The sequence below is a fragment of the Lonchura striata genome, chromosome 4 (genome assembly GCF_046129695.1).
Source record: "Lonchura striata isolate bLonStr1 chromosome 4, bLonStr1.mat, whole genome shotgun sequence".
Classification (NCBI taxonomy): domain Eukaryota; kingdom Metazoa; phylum Chordata; class Aves; order Passeriformes; family Estrildidae; genus Lonchura; species Lonchura striata.
This window is the reverse complement of record NC_134606.1, coordinates 40,434,532-40,454,180: the sequence shown is the minus strand read 5'-3', so window position 1 is coordinate 40,454,180 and position 19,649 is coordinate 40,434,532. Positions and strand designations below refer to the sequence as shown.

Sequence of the window (19,649 nt, the reverse complement as noted above, 5' to 3'; positions counted from 1 at the left end):
TCTTAGACTGAGGAGTTTTAAGGTATTTCATGGACATTTACACTCATGTCAGTGTAGTATGAAAAAATAATGCCTTAGACTGTGTATGATTTCTGTACATATAATAATTATAGTTGATTGTAGTACATATGGTAACTAGTTAATAAACAAGTACATATCATAGTTGCAGGGATTTAATTTCATCTTAATTTATTGATATTGTAAACTTTTGCTCAGTCAGCTGAAAGCTAATTTAAAACAAAACCCCAGACATGATTTCTCTCTGTGCAGACACTGAATCCAATGTGTCTGTATGACATGAAGGAATATTTCAAGCTAATGTGACTTCTGCAAATCATTTAATGAGATAGGTAGAGCCAGTGCTCTTGGTGTTTTGTATTGGTATCAGTTAAAAATTAGTGGTTGAAAAGCAATGATGAGATGGTGTTTTTGAGCTGAGCATGGCTTCTTTCTTTGTTAGCTTCATGGAGTTGAAGGACTGCACCAGGCAATGAACATACTTCTGGTTTGTGCAAGGAGTTTCTTCTATTCTTGTGTTGTTTTTTTTCTTCTTTTTGTCCCTGTTTTTTTTTTGTTTGTTTGTTTTTTGTTTTTCCTCTTGCATGTTTGGAGAATTTGGATTTTGATTTAGATGGTTATAATTACAAGGGGAATTAGGTCTTCAAAATGATACAATATTTCCCAAAAAAAGAAATTTTAAAAAATGTTTAAAAAGTAAAAATTAAAAATAGTCTGGTTAAAATACTAGGAAATCAGTAGTTAGTGTGGTTACTTTTACAGGTTTTCTCGTTTTTTCCTTTGTTACCATCAGTTGGAAGTTTTTCCCAAACCAGTATAAAAACAAAATCATGAAGGCCATTCAAAACAGAGCCTGTCATATAAACAGCTCTCCCAAGTCTTCCCACTGTCTCTCCCTAAGTAAGGATGGGGTGTGTGTGGTGAAGCGGTTGTTTCACTGGAGTGAGAGTTACTTGGTTGTGTAAAGGTAGAGATTGCCCTTAACCTCTTTTAATCTGTTTTCTCAAGAAACTCAAAAATTCAGTGGCGGAGGAGGAAGGCAGGCAGTAAAAGAAGTCGTCTTTAGCTGTTCATGTAGTCCATCACCTCTCTTGTCATGTTTATTGCCATGGTGCCTGTAAAAAATGAAAGACCTGTAGACTTGGGATTAGCCAGTTTCCTCTCCTGCCAATCTAAAGTGACCAGAAGGGTCCATCATTTCCCCAGTCTGTCCTAGGGAGAATGAATGCTATTCTTCTTTTCTTAAGTCTCCCCTTCTTCCCCATATCAGTCAAGGAATGAAAGGCTAACCAAGAACTTAGATAAGGCTTCTTTTAGTTTACATCTTTACCCTGGTTATTTCACAGTATTTGTTTAATTCACTGTTATCATTCAAATTTGGAAGTGAGTTTGCACTTCAAGATCCTCAGCAGCTGAAGCAACTAGTTTTTTATTGGTGCAGTATTAACCTTTATAGCCACTGCTTAAAACGGGTCAGATACTCTCATGTTGGTGATGTGACAAAAAAAATATTAGGCTGTCACTATTATGAGATTGCTTTGAAGCTTAAAAAATTTTCTCCACAGTTGGAAAGATGACATGAGAAATTTCTATCACAGTTGGTATTCAGACTATGGAGAGACATTGTTTTGTCCTTTAGGCTGCAACCAGCACTTTTCTTGCATGCAATTTTTTCAGATTTATTTAAGTGAAATTAATTTCTCTTATTGCCCAAGAAGCAAAGTACAACATGCACCCAAGAATGGTAATTCTGAGCTGTATTTCATCCTTGATTACATGCCCTGAGAAGATGTAAGCCCTCTGACTATAGTACAAATTCTGCTGGATATTCATCTTGTGTTTGGGTTTTCGGTGGCTGTGGTTCATAAGGAATCCCCTATGCCCAAAGGAGCTCATGGGGGCTTCCCCTTTTATCTTAAACAGATGCAGGGCTATTGCTTAGTAACCAAGGGCTCCTGTGCTGACATGTTTGGTTTTTCTCACTCAGAAGAGGGTACAAAAGCACTCAGAGTAGTTGAGTCATGAAGTTTAATGTCTCAGCAAGAGGCCTTTGAATACTTAGCATCATACATGCTGCTACTAAACCTAAAAAAGCTATTTGTGATAGCAAATAGGAGCCCTCCAGATTTTCTTAGTTTTTGGTTGATTTTTTTGTTTGTTTGGGGTGTCAGGGGTGGGCTTGTTTGGTTTGGTTTTTGATTTGTTTTGTCATACACAATGGCTACATTTGTCTTTCTTTGCTATCTTTTGCATGATCATAGCAATTTCAGAAAGTTGTTTGAAAACATGTTATTTTTTTCCTCAAAAGGTGTTTTTAAAGGTGTCCTAAATTAACAGACTTTCTTAGTACTTTGTAGATTGTTGCATTCAATGCTGAGCTTCTTTGTTACAGTGTTTTGGGTTTTTGATCAGGAAGTTAGATGTGGTTGCTTTCCATGCACCAATAACTTCAGTTGTCCAAAAAAAAAAAAAAAAAAAGAAACAGCGAGTGTAAATAGTGGTTATCTTTGGGAAATCTTGTAGCCTTTAGCAGTATTTATAAAGTGTTTTCTACGTCCAAAGTTACATTTAATTCAGTGTTAGAATTTGTTTTAAATAGCATCAACTCTTCTTGATAATAAAGCTTCAAGAGTTTTCCAGTTTTAATTGCTTTAAGACAGTAAAATAACTTATCTTTTAATAATCATATATTGTACAATAGGTGGAAGTTTCTCATCTATATTAGCATTGTGTGACTAAATTGAGTTCTTCATTCATTTTGCTAACGTGCTTTTGAAAGAGCTGAGTCTGGGCAGTAGGAGGGGCACTTGTTAGTGATGGGAAGGTTTGCAGAATTGACTGTGAATCAGTCCCACTGTCACTGGAATTGTCACTGCTGGAGAGTTCAGATTCTGACAGATTGGTGTCATAAGCTGTGTGTCTACTGACTCATCACCACTAATTTTTCCACCAGTCACTTTTGATGAAGGCTATTTTGAAAGAGTAGTTACAGCAGCTCTTTCAAATATATCACAGAGAATGTGCATGTTAAACACAGTAAGTCTGCTCACAAAAATACTGCTATCCATGCTATGTTTTGGGATTTGTTTCTATGCCAGTAACATCTTTCCTTATCCTGGTTAAAAAATGAGCAGCATTTTTTCTTGACAAAAGCAAAACTAAAAAAGCCACTAAACCCCCAAAACAAGCAACAACAACTAAGAAAAACCCCAACCCAAAACCAGAAAGTGAGAATAATTCAAATTTTACATAGATGCTGTTCTCATGCTTTTTTATATTAACAAGGCCCAGTTACAAAGCTTGTGTTGTGCTGTAGGACAGAAGCATTTAAGTCTCTCACTAGCTGCCCCTGATCCATCTCCAGCCATATGCTGCTGTTCATGAGGTGGCTGTGCATAGTGGCATTAAAGTAACAGATGTCAGCCACAGATAGGGAGGCAGGAATAGCGGAGATGATTCTACAAAATTACCAATGCAATTTCTCTTACCTTCCCTGTGCTCAGAGAGTGACCTAGTTTTGTGGGTTGTCTTTTTCACCAGTCTGAGATAGATCAATGAAACAAGCTTTAGTAGGTGTGTTTGTCCCATGTATTATTTTTAAAGTAGATGTGAATTCATTGTGTGGTCCCAGAGTCTCAGAAACTAACCATCCCTTTAAGGCCTGTGAAACTGGATTTCTCAAGCTATGGCTTAAAGCTTGCTTATTAGAAGCTTGCATTTCCTTAAAAATTGTCATAGCTGAGCCTTGGCAGCTGCTGTGGTATTAAATCAGGTTCTGAGAAAAAGCAGTGGTATCAGCCACGACAGACAAATGTTTGTGGGATTTATTAAAGTGTTTGATCTTCAAACTCAATCATTAAAATAGATTTACCTTTAGGTGTGGTACTAATGACCTCAAGCTGTATCTGGACTATGTTTTCATTCATTTTAATACAATTTAAAGGAGGTTAAGTTTGACAGATATTCTGGGTAGTCCATCTGTGCTGTTTAAGCAATGACTTTGCGTTTTTTCTGCATCTGTAAATTCTTAGGCAGTCTATCAGCAAACGAAAGCCATATTTAACCATGTTCAACTGGAATTGTAAAAGAAAAGTACAGTTCTAGGTGACTGAGAAATAGCAAAATTCCTGAAGCATTTTGATGCTGTTCTCATTTCCCCAAACTGTCTGTTTAAAATTACCTTGCTTTCCTAAGTGTCTCAAAATGTAAATTTGGGGTGAGCACAGAAATTGTCAAATGAAAACTGTTTATTGAAAAAAAATTATATTCAACTAACAGTCCAAGATATTGTTGCTTGAAATGTAATAATCTTCAATCCCCCAAAACCCCCAGATTAAGTAATGTTTGTTGAATCCTTTGCATGTGTGACTGATTGAAACAAATGTTGAAAGTTGTATTTAAACACAGTGGGTTTGCATTGATAATTGTTAGTTGTTTTAAAAAGATATATAAAGAAAAAAGCAATATAAAAATATTGAATAAATTTGAGTGATATGATGAATTATAGAATTAATCTCTGTACATTTAACCAGAAAAACTACAGCACTAAAGAACACATTTGAATGTTTTTTAATTGTTTATGCACTAATTAGGCTACTGAAAGTGAGGCTGGTGATATGGATCTCAGTGGATTGCCAGAGACAGCAGTGGATTCTGAGGATGATGATGACGAAGAAGACATTGAGAGGGCATCAGATCCTTTGATGAGTAGAGATATTGTTAGAGACTGCTTGGAGAAAGACCCAATAGACAGGACAGACGATGACATTGGTAAGTATTGCAATGTAGTAAAATGTTGTCGAACATGTTCTTCTTTAGCTCCAAAAACTTAATTTTTGAGCATGTTGTTTTGTTTTAATCATTGGCCTTTGTAGTTGGTAAGTTTGGTGTTTATTATTACTGTTTTTATATAAGTATATATATAATGTGAACAAGTAAGGAAAACATATATAATATGGGTGAAACCTTTTCTGGCCCTTTTGATCTCAAGTTTCAGCTTCTAATTGATATCAGAACAGGTTTATGAAGGAGATGTCGTTGAATACTGGAAAACAGACAGAACCTTGGCAAAGGCGACATTAATGTCAACACTGCTTCTCACAGTATATTTTTAATTGTCAGTTGTGACATTGTGACTTGATAATTGCTGGAAACACTGGAGCCTTTAAAACCTTAACATAAATGTGCATCTAATCAAACTAATTTGCTATGTTAACATACAAGTAAACACATTGAAAGCAAAGCAAAACTAGAATCCAAATTTTTTATCTAATCTGTTTCACTGGGGGAGATATTTTTCTTTTATTGAAGCATGACTAAATGATGATTAGTACAATCCTCTGTTAAGCCTAGACTAGGAGGTGTTTGCTTAATAAACAACTTGCTCAGTTTTGTGGACTTTGTCTTGCTGTGTTTTATATAGTTTTAGTCACTATGAAATTATTGCCCTGACTGGAGTATTAAAAATATCATTGGTTGTATTCAGAACTCTTGGTTGCATTACAAGCCTTCCATTATGCTGACTTTTACTTTGCAGGGTTTCTATAGATGATACAATCAGCCAGTCTGTGTCTAAAAAATACCCAGTAATTAAAACAGGCCACTGTACATGATTTATTAGTATACAGAAACGATTGTGCAGCATTTTAGCTTAAGCAGCCTCAGGCATCTTGCTGAAGAACTATCTTTACTGTGCTTTGTTGTTTTGACATGCACGACTCAGTGGGCTTTTTCTCCTTCAGAACAACTACTGGAATTCATGCATCAATTGCCTGCTTTTGCCAACATGACAATGTCAGTGAGGAGAGAACTCTGTGCTGTAATGGTATTTGCAGTTGTGGAGAGAGCAGGAACTATTGTACTAAACGATGGGGAAGAGGTCAGTAGAAGTTGCTTTTAACTCTCCTATTATACCAAAAATCCCAGATTCCACACAGTTAAGGTACACTTTTGTTACTAAAAAAAAAAAAAGCAACATTCAGGTAAATCAGGACTCTTTGTGTTCTGGATTTCCTGAAAGCTTTTGTTTAAGTGCTCACTCATTTCTTAAGCAATAAAACCAGAAAATATTATTTCTAGTGTGCAAAATGCTTTCTGCCTATTTGAGCACATTTGGAAACTTCATGTCAGTGTTCAACTGCTGCTTTAAAACTTCCTTTAGTTTTTTGGGTTTTTTCCACTGTCTTTCATTACCTCTTATTAGTAAAGATGATCTTAAGATCCCAGTTTTCTTGAGCTGGAAATAGCTGTACAATTAAGGAAAATGAGCTTGTAAAGTTTTTAATAGGTGCTAAAAAAATAACTTTTGCTTCAGAACAATTGGGAGAGCTGTATTTGTGTAGTATGATATTAAAAAGTTAAGTGATTTGGTCTTCATGTATCCTGCAATGTTTGATTTGTAGCTGGATTCCTGGTCAGTCATTTTGAATGGCTCTGTGGAGGTGACATATCCTGATGGAAGAACAGAGATATTATGTATGGGGAACAGTTTTGGTGTTTCCCCCACCATGGAAAAGGAATATATGAAAGGAGTGATGAGAACCAAAGTGGATGACTGCCAGGTATAGTGTCTGTGGTACATGCAAATTCACACCCACATAGGTGTAGTACAACTCAATAATGAGACCCAGTTTTATTTTAAACTTAATAAATGTAAAATATCTAGTGGGTAACCCTGGGCAGTAGTTGGGTAATATGGCTCCTGCATACCCACAGTCTGGGAAATGGAGTAATCTTTATCTGGGTAAAGGATTATTTTGCATGAAGATGTTTCTCTACATGCTTTTTGCAGAATGTGAGGGCCACCAGCCATACATCCATTGCTTCCAATGTTCCTAGTAGGATCTCAAGGTCCATTAGCCAGGACAGGCTCCTTTCCTTCTGCAGCTAATAGCTATTCTGCCTTACTCAACTCAGCTACTGAATATCAGAGTAATACAGACTTTATCTCCTTGGTTTGAGTGAAAGATCTAATTTTGGCTAATTTGAACTTTCAAGGGAAAAGCCTTGATGTTTGCTTTAATACAAGCAGTCAGATGTAAAAAAATGCTTTTCATAGCATAATACTACTGGCTGAATCTGGTTATGTGGTTGCTATTTGCTTATTCCCATCCAGAAAAAAATAGCAGAGCCACGGGTGAATTAAGCATTTTGCTTGGTCCTGATGGCTAATTAGCTTCAAGTAGATGACCTTTGAAAGGGCTGAAAATGTGTTAATAAAGTCACCTGGTTTAGGTTGCCCTTCTAACTCCCAAAATGTGCATAGATGGTTTCTCATTAGGGTAATGTTTTCAAAAATCCAAGTTGTGGGACTTCTGTTTCAGCTACTACTAGCTGCTGGAAAAATGAAATGGTGTGTAAATGAATTTAAAGTAGTGTCTCTGATTCTTGGGCTCTTGTCCTAAGTATGTACAAGAGGATTTAATAACTTTTCAATTATAAGAAACACTGTTCCTCTCAGTTAAATACCTAAATTCACATAATAAGGCAGTTTAATCTTGTTCCCCAAAAGAGACAAACATATAACAATTTGTGTATAATGTAATCTTTTTCTAATTTGTAATGGTTGGTCTTAATTATATTTGCATAGTGTAGGTATTAGGAGCGTTCCTAAGATATTTATTCTTGCACTTATTCTTGGCTGAACTGATGATTGTAGAAAATAATTTTTCTGCTGTATGCTTTAAGCCAAGAAGTAATTTCTTTCTTTGTGCCTGCACTAATTAATTGAATAAATGTTATTTTTCTTACAAATTGACTTCAATAAAATAGCTATTAAAAAGATTATTTACCAAAACAATAGGCACCAAAAATAAAAGCTGAGTTTTCACTTAACTCTTCTGAACATCACAAAAGAGCTGGGCTTCATCTCCAGCAGTGGGGAGGTCAAAACAGCTGAATGAAAATGGCTGGGAGTACTAAATCATATTGCTCTGATGGATCTTGGTCTCTTATAACTACAGGATTTTAGTGGAAGTACTGTGCCTGTCTGTTCATCTGCTTGCTACAGCTGAACTGTTGGAAAAACAAATTTGGCTCTGTGAAGGTTGAGGAGCTACTTTATCTTGTCTGTTGATCAAGTCTAAATGCTCTTCTGAAGATTTAACTTTTTAACGTTGGTGTGCGATGATTCTTTCCAGTTTGTTTGTATAGCCCAGCAAGATTACTGCCGCATCCTCAATCAAGTGGAAAAGAACATGCAGAAGGTAGAAGAGGAAGGGGAGATTGTGATGGTGAAGGAGCACAGGGAGCTTGACCGCACTGGAACGAGAAAAGGCCACATTGTCATCAAGGTAAAAGGAAAAGAGAGAGTCTCTTGCAAAAATCTGTGTTCTGTAAACCTCTTAACTTGGCAAGTTGGGTCCAGGATCAGTTGAGATATATATTGTAGAAGTAAATATTGGAAAATGGACTGTTAGTATTTCTAGATTTTTAAAAATAATTATACATGTTGACAGGTAGGTGATTTTTGTAGATATTAATTACATAATTGTCTTACATTCTTTAACACAGTTGTCAAGCTATTATGTTTGCTTAGCTCATCAGTTAATGGATGGTAGTGTTCTTTCTAGTGTGATGAGTCTTCAGTATGTTACAAGAAAACAAATTTGCATGTGTTGAAAATGTGTTAATAACTATGTTTTTTTCAATTTTTTGCTTTCAATAGGGAACAGCTGAAAGGTTAACAATGCATTTGGTGGAAGAGCACTCAGTGGTAGACCCAACATTTATAGAAGACTTCCTGTTGACGTATAGGACCTTTCTTTCCAGCCCAATGGAAGTGGGCAAGAAGTTGTTGGAGTGGTTCAATGACCCCAGCCTCAGGGATAAGGTAAAAATCTCCCAAATCATGTATTGTTACCGTTTGCATTGAAATATAAGCTAATAAGAATAATAATATGCTTTAGAGAAAATTGCTAAATTGAATAAGAATACAAATAGCTGGTGACATATTTTAATGGCAGAATATATGGCTAAAATTAAGGACATTTTCCCCTTGTTTTATTTAAATATTACTGTGCGAATGCAAGATAAATTCTCCGTGTTTTACTTTACTGTGTTTTTACATCTTAATTGCTTGCAGGTGTGCAGGAAGGATTTTTTCCAATAGTATTTTTATTTAATGTAATTCAGTAGAGTATTATTGTGTCTCCAAGTTTGGGCATATAACTAAGTTCTATGTTTTCTGTACATAACGCTAGTTAATTCAATGTGGCAAATAGGATCTTTTTAAATACAGAATAGAAAATTCATGTATTATTAAAAATCTGTTGTGCTTTATGCAGCATTAAAAAAAAGCCACCAAGCCCAACCCAAACACAAAAAGCAATCAGATATCTTCTTCCCTAAACAAAATTTCCATGATGGAAGAATGAGGCACATCCAGTTTTGGCACACTGGCCATTTAGGCTTTATCATGTTTCAAGTCATATTGATTTATTTTCTCTTGTATGCAATTTTTTCTTATGTTAAAAAATTGTAAAAGTTTCCAGATGCCCTTTTCTTTTTGTAAATTTGAAACCATGGGAATTATATTAGTACAGTGAAAGAGAAATTTGGTTTTCAGCTTTTATTTAAATCTGGGTATTCCACAAATGTTAGTATAGCAGTGCCTTGAAGGAGGGATCTTATATATGACTGAAGGCAGGCTTTGCAGCTAATATTGTTCAGAGCTATAATATTAGAGTTCATCTTTAAAGTTATGTTTTTTGTCCTCTAATGGACAATCCCCTCAGCCTCTAAAAGCATGAGCCAGCATAGTTGCTTGTATCAGTCTGAACACAGAACAGCTCTTTGTTCTGCTGCCTCTATAACCAGCCTTTTCTGACCTCCAGCAGCACTGGCAGAAAGGCAGGAGGCAGAGAACAGCTTGGGAGAAGTGGAGATAAGCAAGTAGAGAATAAGGAATCTGGAAGATTTTGGCTGTTTTGTACTGGGTGCTGGTAAGCAGTAAGGGGAGTGAAAGGGGCGAGTAGAACTTCTGGGGATGATCAGTACTCAGGAGCATTCAGAGTGGGACACTGGACATCCAGCCTTAGCAATGACTTTGCCCTGTAGCAAGTTAGTTGGTTTTACAGCTTTAATCCTCTTTTAATGCTTTTCCTGATTTGTGACACAAGTAATGGCATTCCTCTGGAAGTCAGCATTCAACTCCTCTCAGCTAAGGTCCTCTGGGTATAGATGAGTAAGTCCCAACTTTAAAAGCACCATTGACAGTGAAGCTGTCACTGCAGTAGTTTAAAATACATTGCGTGGTACATCTTGCAACTTCCCAGACAATTTTAATAATCTGCAATTACCTTAAATTTAACCAGACATTGACTGGATCTTCCAGTGTTACTGCAGTAATAGAAAATATCAAAACTGTTTAACAGGAATGAAGTTCAATTTCAAAGGTGCAGAAATCTCAAGTATTTTCCTGTGGCTGGGAGCAGCAGCATGTAGAGCAGACTAGTTGCCTTCAGTTAGAATCTGAGCTTAAGGAGTTCTTAAGTGCTTGGTTTGTTTGGTCATTAATTTCAGCAGTTCTGAATTAATTTCCTTTGTGGGGTAAAAGGAGAATTACTTAGAAACTTCAAGGGTAGCAGGGATTGGTTTTGCATTCCTGGTGTCAGACCTTTAGCACATGGGTCTGCAGAGGGTTGGATTTTGTGCAGACACAAAGAATAGGCAGGGGTTAGCACTAGCTGATTAAAATGTGTATGAGACTTTGTTCTGAAGTGTTAGGTTTTGAAATGTTTAGAGATTTATCCCTACTTGATTTACTTTCCCAGCATAAAAGAAGAAATGCAGCTGTATTTTTAGAGGTAGCATTGGTTGGCACAATTGTTTTGGATTCAGCATCTTTTTAAAAATAGCATGAATCAATACTAATTCAAGACACTAAAACAGTTTTGTTTTGTCAGGACAAATGCTGCTGATGTTCCAGGTCAAATCACATATTAAAACAGAATATTATAGTAAAAGCATTTAGTTTTAAAAAATATAGCTCTTATTTTGTGGCTTTACCTTCATTAGTATTAATTAATAGTATTTTTTCAGATTTTTTTGTAAGAAGCTGTAAAATACCAGTTAAAATTCTTCTCAGCTCTATCATCATAATTGCTTGGGGGGAGTAGTCAGTGGAGGGAAAAAAGGAGGAGTAAATTGAAAGATTGGCTCTAAGGAAAGTAATTACTGTTTTTGCTGTTAAAACCTCTTTCCTGCTTCTTGTGATACCTTGTTTCTCCTGCCTCTCTAAACATACAGTAGCTCTTTTACAGAGGTAAATGTCGAGTGAAGTTAATGGTGCCACATCTAAAGATTTAGGAGATTCAAGAGCCAATATTAGGCTGTATTGTAAGCTTTGTGATCCTGTGCTTGGAGAACTAAGCAGATTTGAAAATGTACATGAACAGGAAATTGTTATAAGTCAGAAATGGATCTACCTTGTTGCCTTCTACCTTTGTGCACTATTCCTTACTTAATAAAAGTTGATACAGCCAGCTTTTTCTGACTTGTAGCACTCATTATGAAATACAGCATACAATTGCTTACACAAGTGAAAGCAATTTTGATACTTAATTTTTTTCTATTCTCCTGATATATTAACTGCATATTAGTGAAGTTTGATTTGGATGTGTGTATATATATGTATGTATTATTTAAGATTCCAGTGAAAATTTACAGGGCCTTTAATGACCAGTATTTTTAAAGGACTTGGCAGTAGTGTTGTTCTGAGTGTTCCAGCAATATATTTATAATATTGATGAATTTTCAGGTTACACGGGTAGTATTGTTGTGGGTGAACAATCACTTCAATGATTTTGAAGGAGATCCTGCTATGACTCGATTTCTGGAAGAATTTGAGAACAATTTGGAGAGGGAGGTAAGAGTGAGGGTTTTTTTCTGACATCTTGGGATAGCAGGGAATAACTAGGCTGTTGTTACATATAACTTACTATGCTTTTCTCTTCTAGAAAATGGGTGGACATTTGAGGCTGTTAAATATTGCTTGTGCTGCTAAAGCTAAACGAAGATTGATAACCTTAACAAAGCCATCTCGAGAAGCCCCTTTGCCTTTTATCTTGCTGGGAGGGTCAGAAAAGGGATTTGGAATCTTTGTTGACAGTGTAGATTTTGGTAGCAAAGCTACAGAAGCAGGCTTGAAACGTGGAGACCAGGTATGCCATTTTAAAATGTGTCCCTCTATTACTCTGCCTCTGTCTTTTTGGTTTTTTTTTTTATTTCCTTTCACTACATGAAAATTTTTCAAACTTGTTTGAATTTTAGATACTGGAAGTGAATGGTCAAAACTTTGAAAACATTCAGTTGACAAAAGCCATGGAAATCCTTAGAAATAACACTCATCTGTCTATCACTGTGAAAACCAATTTATTTGGTAAGTTTGTCTGCATTGTTTGTTCTAGTTTTGATAGAGGTTAAAATTAATTTTTTTATAGTTTAAAATAGTTATGTTTGAAACTCTTTTGTACTAGAGAGACTAGAAAAATAAAATACCTTGATCCATAATTGCAAAAAAAAGTTTAAGGATTAGAGTAGGGATTTAACATGAAGTTAAATCCTCTCACATCTATATGTTTCTTGATTAAGAGGAACTATTGTGACTATGTAGCTCAAACTTAAAAAACCTACTTGTATATATAATGTTCAGTTCTCTCTCAAGAAAGAAACCTCTTCAAGCATTTCAGTTGACCAGTGGTCTTAATCTGTCTGCTGAATTTACTTGTAGTTTTTCAGCCCACTCTTATGTGTAATGAGCTCAAGGCTATTACAACCTTTCCTGACAGCTAGGTGAAAAGACTCTTGCTACCCTCTGTATTTGTTCTCTACATATTTCCCTCTAACAAGTACTAAAGTATGCATGGAAGAGTCTTCAAGCAGCTCAGAACCTCAATTTGCATCATAAGTAATTAATAGATTGGAGCTTTGGTTTGATTTTTTTACCACTGGGTACTTGGATTACTTATACAATTTAGTGATGTGTTCCTTGAGTATCTCTTTCAGGATCAGGTTGTTCATCACAAGTAAGTAGGGCAGAATATTACCACAGCACATCACTTCACCAAGTGAAGATTTAGTTTGCCAAGGTTATCCCCAAAAGTCTCTGGTCAAATCTGTTTCCTGGGGATGTTTTTAGGTTTTTTTGGTGGTTTTTTTTTTGTTTTTGTTTTGTTTGGTTTTTTTGTGGTTTTTTTTGGTTTTTTTTTTGTTTTTTTTTTGCTTTGCAGTAAAGATTCTAATATTTCAATTGTTTCTAATAATTAGAGACATTTCTTAATAATGTTATTGTTTCTCTATGTGTAAGTTCTGTAACTGTCCTCCTCACACTGGATATTTGAATCTCATGTGTTGCTTTACTATGTTAAAGATTAAACCTGATTTCTTCATTTCTTCAGAAGTGTTTTTCTAATTTTTCTATCCAGCCCCTAATATTAATCCTTAGTTAGTTGCCCTTGTTCATGTGTTTTTCTACAGTTCCCTTAGTTCTAATTATCTCTTTTCATTTATTACAAATCAAGTCATCAGAGGATTTTTCCATTTTTGTATGGAGAGTTACTCTAACACTCAGAATACATGACTTGCTCTCCAGTTCAGTTTATTTTGATTTATTTAAATATATTGGCTTTTTTTGAGGCTCAAAGTTGCAGTAGAAGAACTAATTTACAAATTTATCAGCTATTTCTGCCTCAGAGATGACTCTTTGCTGGGGAGCTAAGGGAGAATGAGTGTTTTTTTGGTATTTCTGGTAGATGGATACAGCAGCCCTGTCAAACATCCAAGGTGTCTCAGTAGTCTCCTGCTTTATTTTCCTTATTACTTTGTTGCTGTTTTCCTTCTGATTTTTTTCATGATGTTGCTAATAATTTTTTGTCCGTCTGAAAGCTTTGGTTGCTGCTTCTCTGTTTAAAACTTCCTTCTAATTTTTATTTTTCCATCTCACTTTTGTCTAATGTGCTTTTTTTATACATGCTGCTATTCTGCAGAAGCCTTTGTCTTTAGACTAAAAAGTCAAATTCCTTCTGTTGATAATATCTGTGTAACCATGTAGACACCTGTGAATTTCTCTTCTAGGCTGGGCCAATTAACTGTTTTTCTGATTTATAAGACAGAAAATGAATGTAATTTTTAAAAGCAAAAATATTTTAATTAATTAAGCTAATTAATTAATAAAACTAAAATTAATGTGGAATTGATAGAATACCCTATTTTTAAATGATTAATATTAATATTAAACTGGTCTGGTGCACAGAACTTTCTTTTACATTTTTGTCCTTTTTCTTACCTCCCTTTTTCTGTCTTGTGCAGTTTTTAAAGAACTTTTAACAAGGTTGTCAGAGGAAAAAAGAAATGGTGCTCCCCACCTGCCTAAAATTGGTGATATTAAAAAGGCAAGTCGTTACTCCATCCCTGACCTTGCCGTTGATGTGGAGCAGGTAATAGGATTAGAAAAAGTAAATAAGAAAAGTAAAGCCAACACAGTTGGGGGAAGAAATAAGTTAAAGAAGATACTTGACAAGACTCGAATCAGCATTCTGCCTCAGAAACCATACAAGTGAGTTTATTTCATCCTAAATATTTGTCTGCATTAAATTGTAAGAATTCTTAATGAACTTATAATTTGTGATTATACTTTTTTATTTATTAATACCAATCATGTTTATATCTGAAAAAATACCAGAAAAAAACATTCTGAATATTTGAACAAGCATAGACTGCTAACAGTGCAGCTCCTGACATAAATTTAGATGTATTTTGTTTCTTATAGATCAAGTAATGACACAAATATTCCTTTATGTCATTTCCGTTTTAAGAGGACTATTAACTGAAATTATTTCAGAATAATTCTGCTAGCAGCTTACTTGCAATGGGTTGGTATAAGCTATGGTTTCAATAGCCACATTCCAGTGGTCTATAAGAAATTTGATGTACTGCTGTAAGGGAGAGAGGTTAAAATTGTAACTTGTATTCTTTGATGGACTTGTGTGTGGTTTTTTATAGTATTTTTTTAAATGAAAGCTAAATATGCTATCTAGTAGTTTTTATTCTATGAACACATTTTAGAAATAGAGTTCTGAAAATTGCTGGCAACAATAGAAGAGTGAATTTTATATGATATTATGGGAACCTGGTTCTTGGCCAAGGCAAATGGTACTGATGGTGGGAAAATGAATTGTAGAGGGTAGTTGTGTGATCAGTGTTTTGTCTTGCATTTTTCTTTCCTGTGTCCCAGTAAGGGAGAAACTATTCCATGTAAATTTTTAAAAAAGACACTTGTGCTTAAAGTGCAGGGCTTTTATTCCTGCTGTTACTTAAAAATGTTTGCTTAACTGATGTTAGATATTGCCTACTAAATGAAAACTATTCTAAACATTATATATAGAATGTTAGTCATATAATTATTAAATTAACATAAATTATATCAAAATAATAGATGTTTCTGAATTTGATGGCAGGACCTTTCAATAGAGGAGAATCTGTAAATCCAGCTCTTTTTGAGTTGTTTGTCTTTAGCTTGTTTTCCTTTATTTAACTGGTCTTGCATGTTTGTTTCTCTGTGCATACATAGGTCTGTTTTTCTGCATTGGTTTTCACTATGGTTCATAGTATTTGCATAAAATTTTCATATTGATTTTTTTTTTCTTTATTTTCTTTCATATTTACACTTTTTCTGTACAGGGAACTCTTTGGGTAAGATTCAGAAAAACTTGACCTATTTTATTTTCTTTTTGCTAGCTCTACTTTATGTGTTATATATAGCAGTTTGTCTGCAAAGCCTGTTGACATTCGATTGTTTGTGTCTGCACAGTTTGTGTAGAGATTTGTAGCTATAGACTTGAGTGTTGGTGATTTTCTTTTCCCTATTGTGTAAAAGCATCAATCTCATTCTCCCTTTTAATTACTGGTGTTGTATATATTAAGGGACTTTACCTAGTTTCATGTTTTTGCATACAAGAAAATCAAGAGGAATGAAAAAGCTTATTTACTCTTTAGTTAAAGTAGTAATTTAAAGAATTAATGACTCAGCTGGCTTAAGAGGTGAAACTGTCCACTGTTTTTGAGTATGAAGACTGTAGAAGGCTCCAGTGCCTTGAGGATGTACCCAGACAAAACCAATCTTTAAACTAGAATGAGGTTGCTCTTGAAGCTTGTCTGCTTCATGAGACAATAAATCAGTATCAAAGATGAATCAGTTTGAGCAGGAGATAATGCTTTCCTTCAGTCTTGCTGTTGAGTTCAAGAAGGTTAAATAACTTCCCAAATGGAACAAACAGCACCATTTCCTCTGCACCTACAGGGAAATCTCTTCACTGTCTGTGGGACATCTCTTGAAGGGTTCCAGGTACAATCTCCACTGGAGCTCTTTGTTTACTTTTCTGACACAGAGTGCTTTTGTGGTCTGTAGGCTCAGTTGGTCCAAAAGAGGATTAAACACAATCCCCACCTCCTTCTCTAGTAAAATTCTGCCTGGTCCATTGTGCAGCATCCCAGACAGAGCAGCAGCCCCTGTGTATCTCCTCTCTGCAGTCCTGCAGCGGGGTGCACAGGATTTTGTGTTCTGAGGGAAGAATCATTCAGATACTTCTGTCATTTCATTATCTACCCCGTTTGTCATTCAGCAGGAAAGTTATTTCTTAATTAATGTGCTGTCTCCCTGCATGGCAGATGCATACATAAAGCGATAGAAATGCTGTTTCATTAAAACCACAATCTTCTTTCATTGGCATAATAAAATATTTTACCTAAGAGTAGATCATCACAAGACCTGGATTTTTTAGTGTTGCTCTCTTTCTGATTTTTCTAGGGTTCATTACTTGTTTGCATAAGTTAGAGCTCAGGTTCTAATTTAAGTTTTAAAAATAGACTGAGTGTAAAGTAAATGAATTCGAATTTCTTATATGAAGACTTAAACTCGAGCACGATTTTAGACACTTTTTTTTTTTACTTTTAAACCTAACATTTTCAGAGTTGATCCACTTTACTGAAGCTGCTTCAGTCATGATGTACAGGATAGGTATAAGATTATATAAAACTAGCAAACTGCAAAAGAAATGCATAATGCAAATGAAACTATTAATAGAAGATTCACACTGTCTTAATTTGATTTGAATTTAGAGAAAATACTGTTGTTTGCAGTATTTATGAAATATGGTATATAGTAGTTTAGAACAATCAGAAAATATTTTGAGGTACTAGGGCTGCAGGGTTTTTTTTCTACTTTCTCTTTTTTTACATTGTGGAGTGGTTCCTGCTTGAAGGACCTGATATTGATTGCTGACAATTCTTTTGGTTGTCGTGAAAGACTTATTCACCTTAACTTCTGATTAAGAGAGAATCCTATATCTGTTTTGAGTGGACTTGAGTGTTTTGTCACTCTCATGGCTTGAGGCTTACAGTTCATGAAAGTGTGCTGGTAATACAGAGTTATCTTGTTTTTTAGAAGCAAAACAATGAGAAAACCCAAACACAACACAGAGAGATACCATACATTGCCTTCCCAAAAGCAGTTGTGTCCATATAATTAAAAATGTGTCTTTAGTGCTCAGATACTGTTCTAGCTTTCCAGACTACTGTTCAATTCATAGCACTTAAAGAAGTGGTACAAGAGTGCACTGTGTAGAGTTATTCATCAGTAAGCACAAAAGGATATTGGTGCTGTTACAGCTATCAGCCTTTTAGTACTTCTGTTTAGGTTTTCTAAGGATGGATAGAGCATTAGACAAAGGTTTAAGTGCCCAACATTAGGGTACAAGTGGTCATTTGTGTTGCATCATTTAATATACTAGACTGACATAGCTGTAACATTTGCAATGAAGTATAAATTCTGGTTTATGCTTTATTTAAATGTGTAAATACAGATTTAGATGTGCTTGGCTTTTAGAAAGGTCTTGCCTATGCTTGCCGCATTTTTAATGCTTTTCACTTTCTATAATGACTGCTATTCAACATTTTGCACCCTCTGAGTATTTTATTAAGGGTTTTGATTTGTATATTTAGAGAAAAGTTCAATGGCAGTCTCCAGCTCTACATCTTGTGGCTGGTGTTCTGCTTCACGTTATTATGAACTCAAAAGCAATAAGCAAATCAGTGCCTACTCTATTATGATGATAGCTCTGTCTCTGATCCATCTAGCACTACTAAGCACCTGTGGGACCCTGCCTATCACAATTTCATGGATAAACCCCTTCACCTTCATCACAGAATAATTTATTTACAGCTGCCAGGTACTTTGGAGAGGATACTTGCAGAACCCAAGTGTGGCGATTTAGCTTAGTCTTACCTGCTATCACTTCAGTCACACTGAGTGGCGAGAAACTCAGAGAAGTGATACAGGGTGGGAAACCCAAATGATACTCTCTCATCTGTCTATTGAAAGATTTTATATAGTATGGCTACAAAACATCACAAATATAGTTGCAAATCCGGTCTGTGATGGGATAAAAAATCTATGAAGTCCAGGCCTGAAAACAGCACTAAAGGGACAGCAGTATTACTCAAAGTTTGGGTGATGGGCTAGTGCAAGAATGATGAGGTATGATCCACCTTTTGAATGGACATATTGGCCAAAATTGTTAAAAAATGAGCCTAGCAACTCCTCAGAGCTTACTGGTGAGCATCTTCTGGCAATGTGAGCAGGTAAATTGAGTCACTTTGAGTGGACTGTCCACAAAGCAAGTCCTGTTTGGAGAACTTTGACTTCTAACAGCAATTGCTGTATCAACAATTGAAAGTATGAAAATGTAGCAATAGAGATATCATTGAATCCCTCTAGTATAGCCAATCTCTGAATGTTTGTATGTCCTGATCTTACTTCTTTCTGGATGCAGTGACATTGGAATTGGCCAGTCTCAGGATGACAGCATTGTGGGACTGAGGCAAACAAAGCACATTCCTCCTGCTTTACCTGTCAGTGGAACCCTGTCATCCAGTAATCCCGACCTGTTGCAGTCTCATCACCGCATCTTAGACTTTAATACTACTCCAGGTAAGGATCCTTCTTTTATTGTTCTTTTAATTTCCTTTTGTAGTTCAGTTTTTTTGGTGTGGATTTGTAGAGTTTGAAGAGGCATGTGAGTTTTTATTAACTGTTTGTTGATATACACAAATTTGCCACATAATCATGCATGAGGATTTATTACATTTGCTACAATATACTTCACCCACATATAATAGATGTAGCTATATACAGAGTGCTTCTTACTGATTGACCTGTTTTGCTTGGTATTTTATAATTTGCCTCAATGGATCATTGTTTACAAGACTGCAATATTTTCAAATGGCATAGCAGATCATTAGCTCATAGTAAAGGGAAAGGACATTGGGCTGTGACACAAGATGTGTATTTCAGTCTCTTTCTGAACAGACTTATATAATTTGTACTACATTTGTAAGGGACAGAGTTTCAAAGTTTCTTGTTAGTCACCCTGCCCTACAGCTGTATGCCAAATTCTTTGAATACAAACCTTTCTGAAATAGATAACAAATGAACACATTTAGAGAGGATCAAAGCACAGGGGTGAATGAGGGAGAAACAGGGGGAGAATATGAGAAACTTGAGAACCTTATCTTATAAAAATGGTTTAGCTGGAGCTCCTGGGAGGGTTGGGATTTGGGCTCTTATCTGGCTGAAG

The 19,649-nt window shown here is 35.5% G+C and overlaps 1 protein-coding gene across 7 annotated transcripts in view; it reads left to right on the top strand.

Moving 5' to 3' along the window:
* RAPGEF2 (Rap guanine nucleotide exchange factor 2) overlaps positions 1-19,649 on the top strand; it is a 183,001-nt gene that overhangs the window by 142,104 nt on the left and 21,248 nt on the right. For all 7 annotated transcript variants that reach the window (XM_021536561.3, XM_021536558.3, XM_021536559.3 and 4 more), the window contains 10 exons: positions 4,611-4,788; positions 5,760-5,896; positions 6,420-6,578; positions 8,157-8,309; positions 8,684-8,848; positions 11,777-11,884; positions 11,976-12,179; positions 12,289-12,397; positions 14,326-14,572; positions 18,846-19,003. In XM_021536561.3, the coding sequence (XP_021392236.2) occupies positions 4,611-4,788; positions 5,760-5,896; positions 6,420-6,578; positions 8,157-8,309; positions 8,684-8,848; positions 11,777-11,884; positions 11,976-12,179; positions 12,289-12,397; positions 14,326-14,572; positions 18,846-19,003 (1,618 nt within the window). The remainder of the gene's footprint in view (positions 1-4,610; positions 4,789-5,759; positions 5,897-6,419; positions 6,579-8,156; positions 8,310-8,683; positions 8,849-11,776; positions 11,885-11,975; positions 12,180-12,288; positions 12,398-14,325; positions 14,573-18,845; positions 19,004-19,649) is intronic.